Source organism: Dromiciops gliroides, chromosome 4 (genome assembly GCF_019393635.1).
Source record: "Dromiciops gliroides isolate mDroGli1 chromosome 4, mDroGli1.pri, whole genome shotgun sequence".
Taxonomy (NCBI): domain Eukaryota; kingdom Metazoa; phylum Chordata; class Mammalia; order Microbiotheria; family Microbiotheriidae; genus Dromiciops; species Dromiciops gliroides.
Window position 1 is genome coordinate 66,051,773 of NC_057864.1, and position 21,067 is coordinate 66,072,839.

Sequence of the window (21,067 nt, forward strand, 5' to 3'; positions counted from 1 at the left end):
AGCACCACAGAAATGCCAGCTAAGAATTATAATAATAAAAATAATGACAATGATGATGATGATGATGAAATCCTATGACAGTATGAGAAATAAATTGAATCTTGCCTAATGTCACAAAGTTGTTAAGTGGCTGAATCAGCCCAATGTCCTTCTCAAATAAAGCATTTTAAGAGGTAAACTTTTTTTCCCTTTCAATATGTTGGGGCGACTTGTCCTTTAATGAAACTGCATATGAAACACTCCATGCCGCTCCTTGATTGAGCTCTTTCAAATGAACTGCTGAGTATATTTTTGCGTTTACTTTATGTTTCTAATATTGAGAAACATGTGGTGTATTTTCAGTCTGAGGGAAGAGCCCACACCAGTGCTGGGGATGCCATCTACGAAGTAGTGAGTCTGCAGAGGGCGTCTGAGAAGGAGGAACCAGTCACTCCCACCAGTGCTGGGGGCCCGATGTCGTCCCAGGAGGATGAGCCAGAAGAAGGTAAGGATAGAAGGATTCTATTTGGGGAACACGTGCAGGGAGTGGAGGTTGGCTCGTCATCTCTTCCCAAGTTCTCATAGGCTGGAATCCACTGCATGTCTCGGGAGGCAGGAGCAAAGCCTTTCACTTCTCAGTTGCTCAGTACTTCAGGTTAGACTCGGCAGGTGTTTCAATATTTGCTGGCATCAGTCGGCTGTTTTTGCTGCTTGTTACATTTCATTGAAAAGTAATTGAAGTGACAGATAAAGTTCAGTGTGAACAATTCTCTGAAATGTTTTTAGAAGTGACAAATGCGTATCTTCGCATTTGCTATTATTTAATTTTGATTTTCCTTGGTATTGATCTAAAAACCTTCACAAAGCATCACTGGCTACTTGCTTTTTATAGTCTTGATAATCTATCCCATTCAAGAAACCCGTCAACAATCTTGGAAAATGCCAGTGTAGTCTTCCTTTCCAGCAACTTTTGCCATGGTATCCTGTACTCTTTGAAGTATACTGGATTACAATAATGCCCTTGAATCATTTTATTTTTTTTTAGGTCAGGATTAAAATTTTCCCTAATATTTCTGACCTTATATGTAGTCTTGACAGAACATTTTAGGATTCTTACAACATTTTTCTTTGTGAAACTGCTGCCTTCTTTAGCTAAATGACCAGAAAATCTGAGTAAATCTTTAAGCCAACTACAAGTTTGCTATAGAATAAACCTTAGTAATTCAGTGAGTGGCTCTAATTTTGTGTTGCTTCTTATGAGTCATTTATCTTGAACCTTGGTGCTATGGAACTTTTGAATTTGATTAAAAAGCAAGGTAATGGGGGCAGCTAGGTGGCACAGTGGATAGAGCACCAGCCCTGAAGTCAGGAGTACCTGAGTTCAAATCCGGCCTCAGATACTTAACACTTATTAGCTGTGTGACCCTGGGCAAGTCACTTAACCCCAATTGCCTCACTTAAAAAAAAAAAAGCAAGGTAATGAAGAATCCTACCATCATTATTTTATATTGCATGTATAGAAAACACTTAATAGATACTTGTGTGTATAAAAATATACGCACATATGTATATATATCAAATAATAAACATGTTAGTAAACATTTATTAAGTATTATTAGATACCAGATATGTTGTTAAGCATTAGAGATACAAAGAAAGGCAAAAAAATAAACTCTGCTCTCAAAGAACTTACAGTCTATGTCTTAAATACCTTTTCTGAGGCCTTTGTCATAGTATCTCATCTTTGCTTATTCTCATTCTCCCTCCTTACTCCTTTTCCATTCTTTTTCTCTCCCATCCCGTTCTCTCCATGCCTCTCTTTTTTCTCCTCTTCTATTTCTCCCTCTGGTCATTAATAGAAAATAGCTACTGCAGTTTTCATCATGCTTATTAGGAAATATGAATATTAGCCTCTTGGCATGATTCTGAGTAATATTAAAAACAATTCAAGATTATCAACTAAAGCATTTTAAAAGCAAAAAGGAAATAGTAATTTTAGCCTAATGGAAATTTTGGTTCTTTAATTAAAAATTCAAAATATTTCCCGTGGCATTTTCCCCCCTTATTTTTTGACTATGACATTCAAGGAAATTACACTTAAAAATTTTTTTGCCTACTGATTATTCAAGGACTGAATGACCTAGTTTACAGGTTATCTATGTCTTTGCCTGCTTGGTCCTTATATTACTTGACTTTTGGCCATTTCAGTACTTGTGTTCTTCAAGGAGTGAAGAAGGGATTGTCTTTTACTTCTTTTAACTAGCACAAGATTTGGTAGGAAGGTTACCATTCCATCTTTATCCGTTTTACTTTCATGGAAGTATGCATTTCATCAGGATGATAAAAATGATCACCACCAAAAATGCCCATCCCTAATAGGTTATATTATAAACATATTTGAGCCACAAGAAAGCAATTTCCTTTCAGAATTATAGAAGATCACAGGATAGAGAATATCAAAGAAGATAAAATGGAAAATTTTGGTTACATAAAAATAAAAATGTTTTCACAAATAAACTCATTGCAACTAAAATTAGAAGAGTAACTATTAATTGGGGGGAAATCTATGTAGCAAGTATCTGTGATAAAAGTCTCATTTCTAAGATCAGTATTTAATGCCTGAATGATGATGATGACAATAGTTCACATTTATCGAGCACTTTCAAGTTTTTAGTGTGCTTCATATGTATTCCTTCATTTGATCCTCCCAGTAACCCTGTGATAGAGGTTTTATTATTATTTTATTGGGGCAGCTAGGTGGTACAATGGATAGAGTGCTAGATCTGGAGTCAAGAAGACTCATCTTCCTGAGTTCAAATCTGGTCTCAGACACTTACTGCTATATGACCCTGGGCAAGTTACTTAACCTTGTCTGCCCCAGTTTCCTCATTTGTAAAATGATCTGGGGTAGGAAATGGCAAACCACTCCAGTATCTTTGCCAAAAAAAATCCCAAATGGGGCCACAAAGGGTCAGATATGATTGAAACAACTGAACAACAGTAACACAAGCTCATTTAATTAATGAAGAAACTCAAAGAAAACTTAGGTGACTTGCTCAGGGTCACACAGCTAGAAAAATATCTTGGGTAAGATTCCAACCTATATCTTTCAAATCCACCACTTTATTCACTCTACTATACTGTCTCTTTAAAACTGTTTTCTGAGAATATACCATTCCTTTAAATTGAGCTTTGCTTGAAGGTGATTTTAATAGATTGAGAGAAGATTGATTGTTTTTGTAGCTACTACATACATGTTGAAAGGTGCCCTCCAGCCCTCAGAGTAATTAATGTGGCTTAGCTCAGTGAGAGAAGAAATATATTTTAATATTTGTTGCCTGCAAAATGACCTTCATGCAGTCCGATATTTGTTAGCATAGGCTTTTAAATAACAAACTTATTACTGGACAACCAAGATAACATAAACAGCAATAGTATTAATAACATCGCACCTACTGTGTGCCAGGCACTGTGCTGAGTGCTTTACAAATATTCTCTCAATTGATCCCCACAACAACCTTGGAAGGTAGGTGCTATCATTATACTATTTTTACAGTTGAGGAAGTGCAGTGACTTGCCCAAGGTCACATACACAGCTAATAAATGTCTGAGGACACATTAAAGCTCAGTTCTTCTTGCCTCCAGGCCCCAGTGCTCTATCCACTGCACTACCTAGCTGTATAGATTACATACCTAAGATCATAAACTGTACAAACTATTTGTGGCACTTTAAACCTCTCTTTCCCCTGTTCCTTTTCCATTTAATTGCACAAAATATTTGTGTAATGGAATACTTATTGAAAATCAGTTTCTTTTTCAGGGCTAAGGAAAAAGGACTTTGTGAAAAGAAGAAAACTTTAGGTGTGGAAAGCTTTTTTCCACGTAATTTTGCATGCCACGTCTCCAGGGTCTCATGACTTTTGTAACAGGCCACCTATTTTGTACTGGATCTGAGGCCTTTCTACTTTCCTCTAAGAATTCTTTTGCTTCTTTGAGTTAATAATAGTGTGACTGGTATGTAAATATATTTTCACAAGGTAGACTTGGAGAAAAATTGATTTCCTGCCACATCAAGTTCTAGAACCCTTGTTTCTTGTAAAGCTTGTCCCCTAAGTAATTGATTTTTGAAAACCTGCTTTTCTGCTATGCTTAATCCTGCACCAAGAAAATCTACGGAAGATTATTGGTCTCCTTACAGACCCAGACCTATCCCGTTTTTTGTTCCTGGCCTCCACTGGGTAGGGCAGGCTTTTTCTCTTTTCTTGTTAAGCCTGCTCTCCAGCCCCGCAGTGATCCCGGTCCACTTTGCCTCCCCCCAGTCAAAGAATAGGCTTTCTCTGATGCGTTTTCTTTCCTTTTACTTCTTTGTTCTCTCTAGTCTTCCCTGTTGGCTTTGTTTTCAGAATCTGGCTGTGGCTCGACTTGCTGAACTATCTCCATGGCAGGGCGTCGATGGGCCTAAGTCTCTATACTAAGCCCAGTGAGGCTGTCTATATTCAGGTTGTACCTGTGACTTTGCTGCTAACCACATGACGAGTTCCATGTGCAGCAGACCAAATCCCATTCTTGACACAGCCGCCTAATCTAAGGAACATGTAGTTAGGGGCCAGGGCAGGGCTTCTCAAAGTGTTTCCACTTGAGACCCCTTTTCTCCTGAGAAAGGTTTACCCAACCCCAGGTGTGTAAAGTATGTATACATAACCTTTTACTGTTGCCAGATTTTTCCCAGCCCCCAAATTCATTTACATGAACCCTTATGGGGTTGAGACCCACAGTTTAAGAAGCTTTGGATTAAGCGGTCTGAATTCAGGGCTTGGGGAAATGTGGATCGCAGGTTTTGAGCTGGATAGGACCTTTATAGCTCACAATGTGCAAAGGGAAGCTCCGAGAGATTAATTTGCTTACCAATGATCATACAGTTGCTAAGGGTTGCAGGCAGAATTTGAAACTAAGTCTTTGGGGGAATAGGTGAAATACAAGGTCACTGCTGTGGGGGAGAAACAGTGCTGTGGGTATAAAAACATAATATTTCTGTATATAACAGAATGCCAATTGTATTTTAGAGTAGAGAATAACATTTAGAGTAGAGAATTCATATCTTATTTTCAAATGCTGAAATGTTAAATTGGGAAAACTAAAAAATAGTTCTTTGAAGAGACAAAGTTTTTGCTATATTTCTAGAAGTTCTGGAGAAATGTCACACTTTGGAAAATGCTGTGGTCAGACGAAACTTCCATCTCTAAATCCCAGGATACTAATTTTCTTTAGATTTGACAGAATAGGACTTGATACCATTGCTGCCTGTAGGCAGATAGAGTTACTATCAAATGACATGGCTGAGTTGTCAAGAACAATGTTGTACTGTAATCACTCCACAGTGAAGACATAGGCCTGCTCTCTGATCCTAGTCTTTTCCCATTTGAGTGATCTAACATATATGCCTTCTAAGCCCATGTACTGACGTTCATGCAAAGAGAAGCAAAGTTTGGTCTCTTCCCTCAAGGAGTTTGTAGTCTACAAGGGGAGATAATTGTTTTCTGTGGTTCTTCATACCTGTTCATTTCAGGGGGTTAAATAAAAAGTTATAAATACTGATATTTGTTTATAAATATCATACTTGGCTTTAGCAGTATTTGTTTTCCATTCAGTAAAGTCCTAAGCAAACTTTTCAGGTGCTTAATCACACTTTGAACTATAGAAAATGAAAGAAGTTTTGGACAAAATAAATGACCAGTTTTGAAATCTATCCGTTTAAATGACTAACATAGAAATATACTTCCCAGAAGCAAGTAGAACCCTTTTTGGCAAAATGAATTGCCTTTGGTTCCACATCCAATGAGTTTTTGCATAACTATTATGTGAAAAACACTGTGCTGCCTTTTCATTGGGATTACAAAGCTAAAAGGTGGCAACCCATGTTCTTTAGGAGATTGATTTATGGTTTTAAAATGGAGAAAACTCCATTCCAAGCAAATGTAGACCATGCCCATTTCAAAAAGCAAAAAGAATGGAGTCAGAAGTTAGATAATTTGGTCACCCTGGAAATCCTCACAAGTCTTTTGGGGGGGGGCACGGGGCTCTGGGGGTTAAGTGACTTGCCCAAGGTCACACAGCTAGTAAGTGTCAAGTGTCTGAGGCGGGATTTGAACTCTGGTCCTCCTGAATCCACTGTGCCACCTAGCTGCCCCCAGCACAAGTCTTAACACTAAGACATAGGAAGAATCATTTATGTCCCCACAGTGGGCTTTCTGACTTCCTTTTTCTGCTGCCTTCTCTTTTCTGTTACCTCTCTATCTCTAAAAGAAGATTTTTGTAGTGACTTTAGTCTTTGGAGGATATCAAGGGAAAAAAGATAACTTAAATTTCTAGAATTCATTGCAAAATTCTGAAAATAAGAAATTCTCATTCTGCGAATGCATGCAATCAATAAGAACAAGTAACCCAAGATGTGTGCCTTTTTTTTTTTTTTTTGTAAATTTTTCTTCCATTCTTAACAACAGATTTTGGTTCTGTCATTACTCAAAATGTCAGCTTGTCTTTTGAAAATCTATTTATTAGCCATCACCTATATGAAAGGTACAGAAATCACAGAGTAGTGCTTAAGAGTTTCTTTTATAGATCAGGCTTTCATACATTTTCAATCCATTTTTATTATTAGTACTGTAATTGATGTTTCTGTCAACTCAAACATCAAAAGTCAGAGTCGGAGGTGGCATATAAATGTTTCCCTGCTGTGGGGGGAATCACAGCATTCTTTTATTTAATTATTTTTAACAATTTGCCTGTCAAAGCAAAAGTGGAAGTTCAAGTCATTCTAAATTGTCTTGCCTTGGTAACAGGCTCTCTTTAATTCAGCCTGTAATTTGCCTAAAAAGGGATCAAGATTTAAGATGACTGAATTATCCTCAGTTTTCTAGGAGAGGTCTAAAGTGAAATGAGTGAGGCTTTCTGTGCTCATATTCCAAATGACATTTACAAGCTGGATATATCAGAAGTACAAATTTGGCATAAAATTGAAGGCCATTGCAGCAAACATGAAAATTATATATGCATTTGTATTACTCTTAGATATCCTGAATGGTTTCTGCCATTGAAACATGGGTTATTTTTTTGTGCAGCCTTAAATGAACTTCATATAGCCATTTTGTGATGTTGACCTCATGTATATATCTGCTCATTTGGTACGTATGTGGCAAGAGTAGCCTCTTCAGTTGAACAACCAGATTTAAGTGCCATATGGTAGATGTGTTGTCACTGAAGACAGATGGTTTGGTTATTGACAAAGTTCAGATTGATAAATTGTTAGGTAGCTGAAATTCAACACCCCCCCCCCCCCCCCAGCCAATTGTTTTGTTGTTGTTGTTGCTGTACATTCATTTCAGACTCTCTGACCTCATTTGGAGTTTTCTTGGCAAAGATACTGGAGTTGATTCTTCATTTCTTTTTCCAGCTCATTTTGCAGATGAGCAAACTGAAGCAGAAAGGGTAAAGTGACTTGCCCAGGGTCACACAGGTAGTAAGTGAGGCCATATTTGAACTTAAGAAGATGAGTCTTCTTGACTCCAGTCCAGTGCTCCATGGACTGTGCCACTTACCTGCCCATAATTGATTTAATTTGGAATTAATCAGATTGACCAAAAATACCATCTTCAGGAATAAATATTTTTTCAGTTTAAATAAGTTAGCTTTATTATCTTGTTATTCCTCCTCCCATTTAATTATATAGCTAAAACACTAACTCCAAACCAAAGTATTTCATAGGCTATTTTCCTTTGGTTTCCTAATCCATGGTGCTGATTAGAGCAAGTTGGCACTCACAAATAATCTTTCACTATAGCAACAGGTTTACTAATGACAATTCTCTATTTGCAAATGAAAAGAACACTGGGAAAACCTGTTAGGAAAAAAAAGAAGCTGGCCTGCACAATGAGTTCCCTGGAGTCAGTCTCTGGGATGGCCATGGAAATTTCTTCACCAACAATACATCTTTTTATCTTGACTGATTTTTTTTTTTTAAGGCAATGGGGGTTAAGTGACTTGCCCATGGTCACACAGCTATTAAGTGTCAAGTGTCTGAGGCCGGATTTGAACTCAGGTACTCCTGAATCCAGGGCCGGTGCTTTAACCACTGCGCCATCTAGCTGCCCCTTGACTGATTTTTAAATGTTTGTATTTAGATTATAAAGACATGCTAAAATATTGTTGTAGTTTCATTTTTTTTTGTTAAATTATCCATTTCAGCATGTCAAAGGAAGGATTTAAAAAATATGTGTGGGGGGCGCCTGTAAGAAAAAATGAAAAAATGGAGGGGGAGAAAATTTTGCATCTTTCAAAAAACAGGTGCCAGGGGCAGCTAGGTGGCACAGTGGATAGAGCACCGGCCCTGGATTCAGGAGTACCTGAGTTCAAATGTGGCCTCAGACACTTAACACTTACTAGCTGTGTGACCCTGGGCAAGTCACTTAACCCCAGTTGCCCTGCAAAAAAAAAAAAAAACAAACCAAAAAAACAGGTGCCGTACCATTTTTATCATTTAGTACGTGAAAATGTTTCGGTTTAACATGTTTCAATGGGAGCACTCATCTGTTGGAAAGATTTATCCAGCACAGTTTGGATTCTCAGCCCTGAAATTGGCCAACACAAAAGTATTTATCCGAACCCTCAGCCTGTACTTGTGTGTGGAAACCTTCAACCAAAAACAGCGCTAAGTATAGCAAAGAGAGGGGGTGAGATAAAAGAACCACAGAGAGTTCTTTTTGTATAAGGTTTCACTTTTCTAATTTCACCTCCTATCCCCGCCCTTCTAGGGTCCTGTCGCTATAATGCAGGTTCTCTACATGACTTCTCCTTGAGACCATTAGATGTTAACTGAAGTTTCATTTATCTTAGCTTCATGTACCTTAAAATGCTCCTTACAGATCAATGATAAACAAAAGGTTCTCTCTCTCTCTTTCACATTCTTTCTTTCTCATTTTCTCTCTCCCTCACTCCTCCTCTCTCTCCCCCTCTTCCTCATCTTCCCCTTTCCCCCTCCCCTTCCACCTTTCCCTTTTTTCTTCCCTTCCTTTTCTTTCTGTCTCTCTTTTCACCCTTTCCTCTTTTTCTGTCTATATCTACAAATTACATATATTACATTATATATCATATATACAATAAATATATACTTATTTATATGCATAATATTTTTTTCTGATTTTTTTCTGATAAAAGTATTTTTATTTTTTTCCAGTTACACGTAAAGATAGTTGTCACCATTTGTTTATACAAGCTTTCCCATTTCAGATTTTTCTTCCTCCCTTCCCCTCCCTCCTTCTTCCCCTAGACAGCAGGTAATCTGATATAGGTTTATATATATATATATACACACACACACACATACATACATATATACATATATATAAATATAATAACATTAAACATATTTCTCTATTAGTCATGTTATAAGAGAAGAATCAGAGCAATGAGGAAAAAACCTCAAAACAGAAAAACAACAGCACCAAAAGCAAAAGAAATAGTATGATTCAATCAGCATCTATACTCCATAGTTCTTTTTTTTTTTTTTTCTGGATTGGGAGATCCCCTTCCATCATGAGTCCCCTGGAACTCTCCTGTACCATTGCATTGGTGAGAAGAATCTAGTGCATCACAGTTGATCAACACACAATGTTGATGATACTGCGTACAATGTTCTTCTGGTTCTCCTCATCTCACTCATCATCAGTTCATATATGCATAATATTTTAAAAACAGCAAACTATAATAGCTACTATAATGCTAGAAACAAAGTAGTTGCTCATTAATTGGTCACCAGTTCAACAAGCCATGGTACTTGAATATAATAGAAAATTACTGTAATATAGTAAGTGATGCATATGATAAATGAAGAGAAGCACAGGAAGACTTAAATGAACTGGTACAAAGCGAAACAAGGAGAACCAGGAAAACAGTATACATCATGACTACAAAAATGACCAAGTTCAGCCCCGTGAAAGAGACATGCCTCAATTTATTATGTAAATGTTTTAATAATAATAATAATAATAATAATAATAATGCTAGTTATCATTTATATCGTTACTTTGAGATTTTAAAAGAGCTTTACAGATATCTCATTTGATTTTTCACAGTAATCCTGGGAGGTTAGTGCTAATATTATCCCCATTTTACAGATGAGGAAACTGAGGCAGACAGATTAAATGACTTACCTAGAATCAGACAGCTAGTAAGTGAAAGACGATTTGAATTCAGGTCTTCCTGACCCCAGGCTGAGCACACTATCCATTCCACCATCTGCTAATTAAAATTAAAAGATTAAATTGAAAAAGATTAAATTAAATATATAACTCAGAGAAAGAACAACTTGTATTTATTTAGCACTTTAGAGTTTACAAACACTTCTTTTTTCAAAACAACCCTATGAAGGAGGTATCACGGGTATTAGTCCCAGTTATACAGATTAGAAAACTGAAGCTTAGAGAAGTTGTGACTTGGCCAAACTCATAAATGTCAGAAGTGTCAAAGGCAGAACCCATAGAATTTCAGAGTTGCAAGTGAGCTCAAAGAGCATCTAGTCCGACCCTTGTCTCCCTATGAATTTACTCTAATTTGTCCCCAGTGAATGCTTATCCTCTCTTCATTATCTTCAGTGAATTCCACTCATTCTGTGCAGACCTGTGGTGATAGGCAACACTTCTAAGGTAGCTGTATTCCATCTTGGAATTGCTTTAATTGTTAGGACTTTCCTTTTATATTGATCACACATGAATTTATTTGCAACTTGAATCCACTGTAGATTGTTTGGTCCAGAAAGACAAGTCTGATGCCCTTTTTACCTGATGGCCCTTCAAATAATTGATCATGATAGCAGTTATATGTTAGCATTTTTTTTTAGATTGTATAGAGGCATGAAATAGTATGTTATTTAGTATAAAAGTGTATTTCAGACTGATAAAAGCATGAGAAAGTTTAATTTATCTTGTTCATTTTGGAGCACATGAAAAGGTAATTATGTGCAATATCAATGTGTGCCATCAATTTTTGCTACCTTGGACAGGTTATTTTAAATTCCTGAGCCTCATTTTCTTTATCTCTAAAAGGAGCTTTGGACCAGATTGCCAAGATGCCTTCCAGTCCTAAAGTTGTGATTGATTTTACTTGCTTCATTTTTGTTTATATTTTAATCTTATAGGGTTGGGTGTTTTTTTTTGGTGGGGGGGGAGGATGGGGCAATAAAGGTTAGGTGACTTACCCAGGGTCACACAGCTAGTAAGTGTCAAGTGTCGAGGCCAGATTTGAACTCAGGTCCTCCTAGCTGCCCCCTTTAGTGTTGTTTTAATGCCACAGGAGTGGTATAGAGTTCCAGTGTTATTCCTGAGTGCTCAGAGTCAGAGACAGAGACACTGACTGTCCAACAACTCGGAGAAAAGAAATTGAACATTTTTTTCCATTTTATTATCTTTTTATTCTGACCATAACATGATCATTACTATATATAAATGTGGAACAGAGGGAGAGGATCGTACATGAAACTGTGAATCTTTTATATGGGTTCTTAACCTTTCTTGTGTCATGGACTCTTTGGGCAATTTGGATAAGCCTATGAACCTGTTCTCAGAATTATGTTTTTAAATGCTTAAAGTAAAATAAGTAGGATTATAAAGAAAACTCTCTTTTGAATACAAGTATAATATATTTTAAAAATAATTTCATGGATCTCACATTGAGAACCCTTGTGCTATTTTGCAGAGCTTGCTTTTCTTTTTTGGTAGACAATAAATATAATATATTCACTTTACAAAACTCCTCATGACATCTGCCAATATGTTCTCATTTCATTTTGACGGCATTTCATCTCTAGTCCTTTACTCTCTTTCACCTCTCCCCTGTCAACAACTCCTTCCCATTTTTAAGGGAACAAAAAAAAAGAAAAACAAAGTTTTGTGACAGATTTTGTATAATAAAACAAAACAAATCCCCAGATTGTATCCAAAATTGTATGCCCCCTTCTGCATACTTGATGCCTATTACCTTTCTGTTGGTAGTCAGTATATTTGATCAGTAATAATTTTCTTTTATAATGTTGTTATTCTCTGCTTCTGATCATTTCATTGTGCATGAGTTCAAACAAATCTTACCAGGTTTCTTAGAAACCATCCCTTTCATTATTTCTTATAACACAAATATATTTCATTCCTTTCATAAGCTATAATTTGTTCAGCCATTCTCCAGTTGATGAACCATATGAAATGAGCTGCTATAAATGTTTTTGTATACTTGAGCCCTTTTCTTCTTGGGAACCTCCCCCCCGCCCCAATTCTCCTTTGGACTTAGGCTTGGTACTGTAATTGCTGAATCAAAGGGTGTATACTGTTTAGTGCCTTTTGGGGCATGATTTGAATTGCTTTTTATCATATCTGGATTGGTTCACAGGTCCAGCACAATGCATTTGTGTACCTGTTTTCCTATGGCTAGTCCTACAACTTTTTTTTTTTTTTCTGGTGGTAGTGGTGGCTAAATTTGCCAGTGTGATGTTACCTTATTATTTGCTTTAATTTACATCTTAAAGATTATTAGTAATTTGGAAACATTTTTTTATATTGCTGTTGATAGGTTCAAAATACTTTATTTGAAAACTGCCTATGTGAATTTTTGATTAATTATCTGTTGGGGAATGCTCTGTTTTCACTTATAAATTTGATATCAGTTCCTTATTATATCCTGGGAAATGAGAAAAGAAACTTGCTACAAAAATTTTTCCCAGATATCTTTCTTCCAAATTTAACTACTTTGGTTTTGTTCGTATACAACTTTTAAAATCATAAGTAATCAAAGTGTCCATTTGTTATTTGGGATCTTTTATGTTCCTATGAACTATCCATGAATCCTAAAGGTCATTTCTGCCTTATTTCCTTTATTTTACCTATGATATCCCAGTGATACCCACTGTTGTGTTTAAGTCATGTATCATTTGGAGCTTATCTTGAAATTTGATAATGTGTTGCTCTATGCCTAATTTTTGCCAGATTACTTTTCAGTTTTCTAGGCAATTCTTGTCAAATGGTGAGTCCTTTCCCTAGGAGATGGGATCTTTGGTTTTATCAAATACTAGGCTACCATTCTCATTTGCTGTCTGTATTCTGTGTATCTAATTTATTCCTACTCAGACTACTTAATTTTTCATTAATACCAAGTAGGTTTTTTTTTGGGCAGAGGGCGGGCAATGAGGGTTAAGTGACTTGCCCAGGGTCACACAGCTAGTAAGTGTCAAGTGTATGAGGCCAGATTTGAACTTGGGTCCTCCTGAATCCCAGGGCTTTATCCACTGCGCCACCTAGTTGCCCCCAATACAAAGTAGTTTTAATATTTCTTTTTTTTTTTTGGTGAGGCAATTGGGGTTAAATGACTTGCCCAGGGTCACACAGCTAGTAAGTGTTAAGTGTCTGAGGCTGGCTTTGAACTCAGGTCCTCCTGACTCCAGGGCCAGTGCTCTATCCACTGCGCCACCTAGCTGCCCCAATACTAAGTAGTTTTGATCATTACTGCTTTATATTATATTTTGAAGTCTTGTACTGCTAGGTCTCCTTCCTTCCCACTATTTTCATTATTTCTCTTGAAATTTTTGAAACCTTTGATTTCTCTATATGGATTTTATAATTTTTTTCTCTCTCTGCAAGTTGATCCCTTAGATTTTTGGTTTGTATGGTACTGAATAAGTACGTTAATTTAGGTAGTTTTGTCATTTTTATTATACTGCACAATCTAACAATGAGCCATTAATTCCTCAGTTATTTATTTCTGCATATCCATAAATAGTTTTCCTAATATTACAGTCATCCTACATTTCTGGTATAAATTTAACCTGGTCATAATATATAATCTTTGTGATTTGTTGCTATAGACTCTTTGCTATTACTTTAGTGCATCAGTATTCATTAAAGTTATTGGTCTATAGTTTTCTTTTTTATTTTGTCTTTCCTTGGTTTAATTTAATTTAATTTAATTTAATTTTTTTTTTAGTAAGGCAATTGGGGTTAAGTGACTTGCCCAGGGTCACACAGCTAGTAAGTGTTAAGTGTCTGAGGCCGGATTTGAACTCGGGTACTCCTGAATCCAGGGCCGGTGCTCTATCCACTGCGCCACCTAGCTGCCCCCTTTCCTTGGTTTTAGATATTAATATTATATTTGTGTCTTAGAAGAACTTTGGTAGGATACCCTTTTCTCCCTTTTTTGGTACATAGTTTATGTCCTGTTAGAATTCATTGTTCTTTGTATAGTTGAAATAATTTGCTTATAAACACTACTGCTGCTAGGATTTTGTCGTTGTCTTTGGGAGGTCATTTGTGATTTTTTTCAGTCTGTTTTTATGAAGTTGGGTCATTTAAATTCTTTATTTCTTAATCTATTAACTTGGATATTTTTACATTTTATAAATTATAATCCATTTCATTTAAGTTTTTCAATTTTATTGGCATATACTTAGTCGGAATCATTGCCAGTAATTCCTTCATTTCTTCTTCATTTGCTTTGCATTCTCCTTTTAAATTTTGATGCTTATAATTTGGTTTTCTCTTTCAAAAATTCAAATTAAAGGGGACAGCTCGGTAGCACAGTGGATAAAGCACTGGCCCTGGATTCAGGAGGACCTGAGTTCAAATTTGGCCTCAGACACTTGACACTTACTAGCTGTGTGCCCCTGGCAAGTCATTTAACTTTCATTGCCCCACAAAAAAAAAAAGGACATCAAAAATTCAAATTAATCATCTGTTTTATGGGTTTACTAAAAAAAAAAACAGTTCTGGTATTTATTTCATTATTTGTTTTAATTTAATTTAATCAGTAGTCTTATGGAGCTATTAACTTCTGTTTATCCATTCCAATTTTCATTGAGTCTCATTTACTCCATTAAGTTCTGAACATCTGGGCAGCTAGGTGGCACAGTGGATAGAGCACTGGCCCTGGATTGAGGAGGACATGAGTTTAAATCCAGCCTCAGACACTTAACACTTACTAGCTGTGTGACCCTGGGCAAGTCACTTAACCCCCATTGCCTTACCTCCCCCCCCCCCAAAAAAAAAAAAAGTTCTGAACATCTTTTTGATGTCTTTGCCTCTATAATAATACTTACTTGTTACTGGAATCTTTTTCTCTTTATTCATCCCTTGAGCTTTACTTCTTGAATGGCAACTTTGTGTTTAGGCCAGCCTCTGCACAATTCTAGAGTTACTTTTAGGCCCTTGTGTGGTCTTGATCTGTAACGATGATGATGGTGGTGGTGGTGGTGGTGATGATGATGATAGGAATTATAATAATAATAGCTAACATTTATATATAGAGTTTACTATGTGCCCTGGCACAGTCTGTGCTAAGCGCTTTGCAACTATGATCTCATTTGGTCCTCACCACAACCCTGGAGGTAGGCACTATTTTAAAATCCCATTTTATAGATGAGGAGACTGAGACAAACAGAAGTTAAGTGACTGGCCTAGGGCATACAGCTATTAAGTGTTTGAGGCTGGAGTTGAGTTCAGGGCTTCCTGACTACAGCACCAGCATTCTGTTCATTGTGTCACTTTGTAGCCCTTATCTGGAATTGTGGTGCTACGGATTCGAGCACATCTGATTTTGGTGTGGCCTGCCCTCTTGGTCTGTGCTTTTTAGGGTCCTCATCTCTTTTTGGGTCTGGGTAGTACCACTGATCAATTCCCCTTAGTTGCCCTCGGTCTTAAGCCCGAGTTTATGATTCTGCCCTGGGGTTAGGCAACAGAGCTACAGGCTTGCCCTTGTACTGGCTACTCTGCCGCAGGCTGAGCCTGTGCTCCTCCTTCTGGGATCCAGCAGGGATCTGCAGGTGCTCTTCTCTCCACTTGCCCTGCTGTTCCTTCTCCCTGCCCTAGCCATAGCTACTGGCTCTGGTCCAGTACCCAGGCTTTCACCTGTGTCTCTAGGCTTTCTGACAGTCTCTCTGCCAACCTGGCCTGGAAAAATGAACCGGTCGTGCTATTTCCTTGAATTTCTGTCCTCACTTGGTCTGTTGCTCTTCCTCTATCTTTGTTGGCATAGTTGTGAGAGTAGGCTGGTTTCTGCTGCTTCCTCTTACTCTGTCATCTTCTGGTCTCTTGGAAGAGAATTTTTTTTTCCCATTTAGGAGTATAATTTGGGCCCGTGTTCCTTTCTACCCACCCACAGGGAAGCATGGACATACCTACATTGCCTATCTCTGATAGTTGAAGGATACTTGCCCAGACAACTGAAACTACTATTAAATATTTACCTAGCATGAAAGAAGCATAGATCTAGATAGAAAAGGGACCTCGGAGGCCAGCTGTCTATTTCAGCCTGCCCATTTTAAAGACAAGGAAACAGAGGCCCACAGGGGCAAAGTGATCACACAGGTCGTGTCAAAGGAAAGATGTGAGCTGAGGTCCTGGATCCTTGAGCCCCTGATTCTTCTCCCCCACCACATTGCCTCTTCTTTTCTACTTCCTCCCTTCCCTTTTGTTTATCATGCATTTTAAAAAATACAAAATAGCCATGTTAAATTCATGAGGCAATCTGTTAAGGTCTGATCTTGTTCTAACTTCAGTCACACTATGACCTTTGTTTCAGCCTCACAAGAGCTAATAGGCTGTGTGTGTGTGTGTGTGTGTGTGTGTGTGTGTGTGTGTGTGTGTGTGTGTGTCTCGGGAGGGGAAAGGGAATGGGGTACAAGTTCTAAAGAACATAAATCTGTAGCATTCCATAGAAAAAAATTCGATTCAGAAGAAAACACATTTTTTCTAGCTTGCACATAAAATCCTAGGTAGCCTTATGATATCCTCATGTTGACAGACAAGTTCACATTTCAGTTTTTACATAAAAATATATTTCAGTTTTTAAAGCAAAATTACTAAATTTATAGAGCTTCTAATTCTTTCTTTAATTGGTAGAAAGTCCGTTGGAATATAGTGTCTTCTCTACTGCCATTCAAAGCACAACCCAGTGCTGCTCTCCATCTGAGGCCTATTGTAAGTGCTTCCTATGGCCACCCAATTACATGATATTTACCTGCAGTATGTTTTGTAATTGGCGGGGGGGGGGGGGGGGGGGCAGGGCAATGAGGGTTAAGTGACTTGCCCAGGGTCACATAGCTAGTAAGTGTCAAGTATCTGAGGCCAGATTTGAACTCAGGTCCTCCTAAATCCAGGAGTAGTGCTTTATCCACTGTGCCACCTAGCTGCCTCTGTATTTTCTTATATGCAGACATGTTTACAATGTAACTTTCTTGAGTATAGGACTGTTTTCATTTTGGGGTAGATCAGGGATTTTTATAGATACCAAGGTGTCCTTGAACTTGGATGGAAAAATAATACATCTTTATACAAACTTACCTCTAATGGAAATTTATCATTTCATTCAATTATGAATGTAGAGAATAACTAGTATTCTTACAAGGGGTCTGTAGGCTTCACCAAACTGTCAAAGGACATAGAACAGGTGAAGGACCTCTCTATGCACTCTGTCCTAGAACAGAAGCCTAGAAGAGGATACATAGTAGATGTTTAATATGTGCTTATTGAATTTATCATGGGCTTTATGGTGCCAAAGCCCCCTGTAACATATTTGTTTGAATCATGAAATATATATCGCCTGCTCTTCAAGATAAAATATAATTATTTCCATTTAAAGTGATAACATTACAAAATAAAGTGATAACATTAGATGTTCATTTTGAAAAAGCAGTTAAAAATAATTCTGATACCTTCTTCAGTAATTTAGAGTCATGCATTTGAAAGTGAATTGTAGCCATGAGATAGTGTTCACAGTGCATGCTCAGTCTGTAGGTGGCCGTTGACATTTTAGGTATCGTCCTTACCAGATCTGCTGTACTTCAGATTCTTGATGGAGCCTGCTTATAATTGAGGTAGACTGATATTTCAGCAACTAAACTCCATAGAATAAGGTGCCCAGGATAGCCTGAATTTGGACCAAATTTTATTTCATCATGCATAATATCAGAGGGATAGGTCAGTGTATTTTGGTTAAAAAATATATTCAGTGCAAGGTTAAAGATCGTACTTGTGTTGTGAGGCCTTTGAAGGGGAATGCCTTAAATTTGAAGTGTCTCTTTTGCCCTTGAGAGAAGCTTTTTTTTTTTCCTTATTTTTTTTTTGATTGAAGGGTAACACATGAAATGGGGAACCGCACTGAGAAATAAAAGCATTCTAGAGGCATGTGACTAGGACGGCAAGTGCTGCCTCTTTTCTCTGACTCGGCCATTAAACATGCAGCATAATAAGCAAGAACCATTTGTCAAACATTCAGGGCTGAATATTTAATATGTGTTGATTTTGGAAAGCCCTGTGTATGGAATCAATTCATAGGCTTATTACCCTTTTATTCTTTTAAATGGATATACTAACGTAAGGCTCCCTCAACCTAACCAAACCTATTCTCTTGTTATAGTCCTCACAACATAACATTGCATGCATAATTTAAATTAAGTATGCTCCTGAAAATGTCTACATGAGGTTTATTTTCAGTGACATTAATATTGCTACTTGATGTGTTCTGCCCAGCATATTTGAAAGGGTTGTGCATACTTGAAGGCAGTTAATTTTAATGCCATTTTCTTTTGAGACTTGAATATGGTTATATTTTGTGCATGTGTCTAAGTGTTCAAGTTTTCTCCTTGAGAGAAAACTCGAGAGGCAACAATATTCTTTTTTTTTTTTGAGCTCTGAGCCTTTTTTTAATGTAATGAAACCTCTTCCAGCTCTGACATGCTGTGCTCCTTTTTCTTTTTCACATTTTTATTCAAAGTTTTGAGTTCCAAATTCTATCCCTTTTTCTTTCCTTTCCTTCCTCTTCCCTGACACGGTAAACAAGCAGGTAGAGGTTATACTTGTGCAATTATCTAAAACATTTCCATATTAGTCATTGACGACAGTATTCTTAAAGTGGCGTGGACCACACAGCTGACACCTTTCCATTCAGCATGTGTGTATTTGAAGTGATTCTACTCAATACCCATACTGGGCTTTTGTAGGTTTATTTTATATTTCCTTTCCATGCTGGTATCAAATTTAGGTCATTTTACATGTTATAAAGGTGTAATTGGATCGTAGTGAAGTATTCGCTACTGTGGAGCTATTAATTGTCTTTGTCATCAAGGTAGGAGTGCAACTTCAGATACTGTTAGGCACTTAAAAAAATTAGTCCTTCTTCCCTTCTCCCACCATCCCCTGCTCTTGGCCATTTGCCTGTTTTGCTCTCTATGTTTACAGTCCTTTCTGGACATCAGAAAACGAGCTTTGCCTTGGCCAGTTTTTGAAAAGAAATGTAGTCATTACCTCTTCCCTCTTGATGAGTAATAATTTCTATGTCACACTCTTCATATATTCAGCATGCTTATAACTAGTTTTCCCCAGCTAGTCTTTGATCAGAAGATTTTAAAGTTGAAAGAGACCTTTAGAGATCATCTATTCCACCCCCACCATTTTTGGATGAGGGAAATGTGTGATTTTTAAACTTATGTTATCTTATGTGATTCTCACGATAACTCTATGAGGTAGATGCTATTATTATCCCCATTTTATAGATGAGAAAACAGAAGCAGATAGAGGTTGTAACTTGCCCAGCAATATCTGCCCTGTGAGTGTCTGAGGTAGCATTTGTTTGTTTGGTGAGGCAGTTGGGGTTAAGTGACTTGCCCAGGGTCACACAGCTAGTAAGTGTCAAGTGTCTGAGGCCAGATTTGAACTCAGGTACTCCTGGCTCGAAGTCCCAATATCTCTTGCCCACTTCTGCCCTCCCACACTGTGTTTGGTAATTTGTCCTGGAAGCCCTGTACAGTTAGAGATAGGAGAGGATCAGAGAGAGATAATGAGGATGAAGTGAGATAATAACTGTAAGGCATTTAGTGCAGGGACTGGCACATGGAAGTGCTATATTATTGTTATTGTTATTCTTGTTGTTGTTGTTGTTGTTAGGTAGAAGGATCATAGGATTAGGACAGGATGGGACTTTAGATGCCATCTGGCCTGGTTCTCTCATTTTACACATGGAAGTTAAGTGACTTGTCTCAGAATGATAAGTGATGCCTGGCTGTTTCCCACAGTGGTTAAAGCCCTGGACCCGGCATTGGGAAGATTCAGGTTCATATTTAGTCCTCAGACTCTTGTTCGCTAAGTGACTCTGGGAAAGTCATTTAACTTTTGTAGGCCTCAGTTTCCTCATGTGTAAAACAGGAATAGCAACGACAACAATAGCAAATCCCTCCCAGTTTTGTTGAGATATTCGTAAATTGTGTTGCCCATGTGAAAGTGTGATATAAATGCTGGTTGTTGTTATCAGAGGCAATATTTGACTCTGGTCTTTGATTCCAGAATTCTCTATCCACTCTGCCATAGGGCCTCTAAGAAGGGACTTTCCAGGTCCTCTGGTTCAACCTTCTCATTTCCTAAATGAGGATACCAGAGCCCCACGGTATTAAGGGATTTCCCCAAGGTCAGACACATTCCTACTAACACTCTAGTTTCGGAGCCTCCAGTGATGTACCTTGCATTAACAGATCAGCTGGCTGACTCAACTACCTTTTAGCAAAAACTACTCAGAAAGCAAAGCAAGAATAACAATTATGAAATGATGTTTGGACGTTCTCTTCCAGCCACTCACAGGGTGTCATTACATAGAAAGTGGCAACACATTCTCAGTATCCAGGCAGTGAGGCACATTTATAGGGAATAGACACGGCCGAGGCAACTCTTAACCATGGTTGATCCTGGTTGTTTTTTCTTTTGGGGAGAATGTCCTAAACAATTTTCTGTAGTGTCAGAATTGGAGCAGGTGGCTCTGCTGCTGACTGAGCTGGGTGTCTGCCCTGCTGGTTGCTCCATTCCTGGGCCAGACTGCTCTGCTGTCTCTCTCTTTGCAACTGTGAGGCCAGTCCGGCCCGGCCCGGTCTGTCTCTGGTTGGGCCTCTTCTCCACCTCGCTGATTTGGAATGGGCAAAGACCCATAGTATGATATTGGCAGCAGCAGCTTCTCTGGTTCTGTTCCTGAGGCTGCACCCTGAGGTTTTTGTATTTCTTAGGAAGCAGGTAACAATGCA

At 37.9% G+C, this 21,067-nt stretch overlaps 1 protein-coding gene across 1 annotated transcript in view; it reads left to right on the forward strand.

Annotated features, from left to right (window-relative positions):
* RABGAP1L (RAB GTPase activating protein 1 like) overlaps positions 1 to 21,067 on the forward strand; it is a 668,700-nt gene that overhangs the window by 132,279 nt on the left and 515,354 nt on the right. The window contains 1 exon segment of the mRNA XM_044004805.1: positions 343 to 484. Coding sequence (XP_043860740.1) covers positions 343 to 484 — 142 coding nt within the window.